General features: G+C 61.9%; 1 protein-coding gene across 1 annotated transcript in view; it reads right to left on the bottom strand.

Annotated features, from left to right (window-relative positions):
* LOC144231200 (fibrosin-1-like protein) overlaps positions 1 to 3,858 on the bottom strand; it is a gene marked incomplete at its 3' end in the record, with an annotated part of 16,910 nt that overhangs the window by 12,206 nt on the left and 846 nt on the right. Inside the window, exons 2-4 of the mRNA XM_077763608.1 lie at positions 2,313 to 2,559; positions 1,686 to 1,922; positions 1,465 to 1,571 (exon numbers count right to left, since the gene is read on the bottom strand). Coding sequence (XP_077619734.1) covers positions 1,465 to 1,571; positions 1,686 to 1,922; positions 2,313 to 2,559 — 591 coding nt within the window. The remainder of the gene's footprint in view (positions 1 to 1,464; positions 1,572 to 1,685; positions 1,923 to 2,312; positions 2,560 to 3,858) is intronic.

The raw sequence follows: 3,858 nt of genomic DNA, 5'->3' as shown, positions 1-3,858 counted from the left end.
GCCGCCGACCGCCACGACCAGACAACAGCAGGTGCTGGTGAGGGTGCAGACAGGCCAGGACCCCGCACGCCGCGGGCGGGGACGGAGGGGGTGCGGCCGCCGCGGAGGCCAGTGCAGAGGCCCCTGGGAAGACGCAGTGCGGGCTCGGCACAGGGCCCCGTGGCCCTGCCTATGCATACGTACTCCCCCAAACTGGGAGCAGAGTCTTGAACAAATACTTGTACACGAATGTTCACCACAGCCGCAAAAAAAAAAAAAGGCCCGGTGTCCGTCGGCAGATGTGGGGACACACAGAACGTGGTCCATTCGTGCCATCGGCCCTACAAAGGAAGGCAGTTCTGGCACGTGTAGCAACATGCACGGGGCTCGGGGACATGCTGCTGACGCAGGCCGGTCCCAGCACAGACGCTGTAGGAGCCACTCATGTGACGTCAGGCTCCGCTCATCTGAGGAATCAGAGCCACACAGCATAACGGGGGCGCGGGGGGGCGGGGGGCGGACAGCGGAGTCAGTGCTTAGGAGAGACAGTGTCCGTTTTACAGATGACCAGAATCCTGGGGTGGACGGTGGCGGAGGCTGCGCGGCAATGTGAATATGCTTAACGCCTCTGCACTGTGCCCTTAAAAATGGTGAAGATGGTACATTTTGTTATGTGTATCTTACAATAAACACAAAACTGTAAGGGAGCTTTCTGAGCTGATGAAAACCTTGTCACTGTGGCAGTGGAAACATAGTCACAAGTATCTGTCAAAATGCGTTAAACTGTACATTTAAAATAGAAGCGCTCTGGGGCTCTAGTTTAAATAGAGCCTGGGTGGCTCACTCGGTTGAGCATCCGACCTTGGCTCAGGTCATGATCTCACAGTTCGTGAGTTCGAGCCCCGTGTCAGGCTCTGTGCTGGCAGCTTAGAGCCTGGAGCTGCTTCAGATCCTGGGTCTCCCTCCCTCTCTGCCCTGCTCGTGCTGTCTCTCTCAAAGATAAATAAACTTCTTAAAAAAAAACAGGAGCGCCTCATAGCATATAAATTATGGCGCTGAGCAGTTACAAGATGTGGTACTGACCCGAGAACAGACCTAGCGGTGGACAGAAACAGGAATCTAAGACAGACCCAGGCTGGACGCTGCGAGTCTATGGGGAAAAGGCACGTCACTCAAACGGCTGGTATGTGACGGGAGCTGCTGGAAAACGGGGAAGCCGAGATCCCAGTTTTGCTCCCGGTCTCGGACTAATTCCAGACCGATCGGGGATATAAATGTGAAACACACAACCACAAATGCAGGATGAAGTGTGTCGGTGCAGTACTTTAGGAACACACCGGAAGGGGCTTAGTCCCCTGCCAATCGTGTCTTAAACATCGGTACCAGGAAGAAAACAGGGTGGTAAGTGCAGCCCCCCAAACACGGGCTGGTGCACTGGGAGCCCGGCCCCCAGCGCCTCACGACACACGATCGCGGAGACCTCACCGCGGCGCCGCGGCCAGAGAGAAGGCCCATGGCGGGTAGGCCTCCAAGGCAGCAGGGTCCCAGACGAGGAAGGTGGGCGCACAGATGCCACTGCCCCCCATGTCTGACTGGGCGCGGACAGCAGTGCTGGGAAGGGTCCTTCCTGCCTGGCCCGCCAGACCACGGAGGCCACGTGTGACCTCCTGACCCATTGCCAGCCCGGTGGGACACGCTGCACTCACTCGCAGCGATACCACACCCGTGACCTCTTCCCGAGTTTGTTTCCTTCCCAGCTTGGTTTCTCCAGCACATTCTACATGGTGAGGAGTCCACCTGAGCTGCAGGTCTGTAGGGGCAAGATGGGGCAGGGTGTCAGCCCTGGTCGGGGAGGGCGTGCTGCAGCCTGGCCTCTGGTTCCAGACGTGACCAGTGGCGCTGGTGCCCGTGTGCCCCTGAGGTGTCTGCAAAGTGACGATGCCCTAGGACCAGGGTGAGGGCGGCTCACCCCAGGCCGCTCTGTGGCAGGCGAGGCCCCAAATCTGCGTGTCCAGGCCTGAGGCCAGGTACACCCCCATGCCGCCTCACCCCTGCCTGATGCAGGGCCTGCCCAAAGACCCCCGTCCTTCCTGGACTGGACCCTCACCACGACCCAAGGAGGAGGTCCCGTAGAGGCGCAGAGCAGTGCCAGAGTGACAGCTGTTGTTGTAATTCTCACCAGGGCTCGTGAACAAGCTCACAAGTTAATTCTTCACAAAGCCAAGAGCATCTTCTATAATCAGATCAGCGCAAGTCACTCCCAGACCCCAACACTTCAGCGTCTTCCCACTTCCCCAACCGCACCCTGCAAGGCTGTGTGTGTGAGGCCTCACCCCAGGGGCCCCGACCCGGGACCCAGCTGACTGCACCGCCTGCTCCGTCAGCTCCAGCGGCATCCCCTCCTCGGCGTCCCGAGCCAGCGCAGGGCTGTCTGCCTGGCTGCCTCTCCGCTGCGGGACTGGCCTGCGCGCCGCCGCCCGCCAGCCGCTTCCTCTAATGAGGCCGCCCCTAAGGTCTTCATCATCTGCTGCGCTGACAGCCCCTCTGGGCCGTGGGGACCGAGCTAACTGTGCAAGCAGCCTCGAGGGCCCCCAGCGCCATGACACTGCCGGAGGGCCCCTGGTCTCTCCGCAGATGGGATGAATGAGCTCAAGACCGGTTACCTTCCATGGGCATGGCCACCGGGTAGCCAGGAGTCTGGGCCGGCGAAGGGAAACCAGGTGGTGTCCCCAAGCCTCACACCCGTTAGACCCCCTCAGGCATACCCATCTCAACAAGCTGTTATCAGACAGGAACGCTGAGAAAATTCGTGTGTTCCTGTGGGTCGTGACTCCTCTGGGTCCCAGTCTGGGGGCGGGGGCAGGACGCTGCACATTCAGTTCAAGGTATGGGGCTTAAGTACCACCTCCAGGGCCAGGAGGTGGCGTGCCCCGGGGCGCGGAGACGCTGAGAAATTCAAGGGGAGTAGAGAAGAGGGAGAGAGGGGAGGGCCTTCCCCACCACTCCCAACTCTGGATGTCAGCCTGGCAGGCAAGGGGGAAGGCCACTGTCCCAGGTCNCATCCAGTCCCCCACCCCCACCCCCACCCCGGCCACAATGGGCCCAAGCTAAAGTTTGCTTGGGGAAGTTGAGGGAGCTGAGTCTGCAGGGGTCCTGGACACCTGGCCGGGCACAGCCATGCCCATCTGGGAAGGCTCTGAACACACAGGCAGGCACGCTCAGCGCTCAGAACCTCTGCAGGGCCCTTGCCCAGGTTCCGGCCCGCTTCCCAGGGCAGGCGAAGAGGCGTGTTGCTGCGGGAACCCACCCAGCACACACTCCCTCCGTTCCTTCCCTTCCAGAAGGAGGGGTCTGGAGCTGGCCAGCTGACCCAAGGCGGGTGGGTAGCCCCAGGGCAGCCACCAGACTCGAGCAAATAACTTCCCAAGAATGATCTACCAGGGCATGACCCAGGCAGCCACATCTCTAAACCTGGCACTGAGCCAGTGTGGGGGTAGAAGGAAGGGGTCACTCAGGGCCGAAATACAGGTGGGAGGTCGCCGGGTTGCAGGTTCAGGGTGTCGGCGGAGAGGGCATGCCCTTTAGGGAGAGTGTCAAAACCCGGCACTAACTCCCCCGCGCTGCACAATCCGGCCGCTGGCGGAGGTCACGGCGCGCTTTGTCTGCGAGGACCCGCGGGGCAGCCTCGGCTNCTGGCCCCACGTGGGCCGCGGGGCGCCGCCGGAGAGACGAGGGGGGCAGAGCGCCGGGGGCCTCCCCTGGGCCCCCGCTCCTCTAGAGGGGCGGCCGGTCTCCTATCCTGGCCCCCCCAGTCCCGAGTCCCTCCCCGGAGCCACCAGCGCGCACTCACCGCGCGGGCGCCCCGGGTCCGGCGCGGTG

Source organism: Crocuta crocuta, unplaced genomic scaffold, assembly GCF_008692635.1.
Source record: "Crocuta crocuta isolate KB4526 unplaced genomic scaffold, BGI_CrCroc_1.0 scaffold114, whole genome shotgun sequence".
Taxonomy (NCBI): Eukaryota; Metazoa; Chordata; class Mammalia; order Carnivora; family Hyaenidae; genus Crocuta; species Crocuta crocuta.
This window is presented reverse-complemented; position numbering and strand designations above follow the sequence as displayed.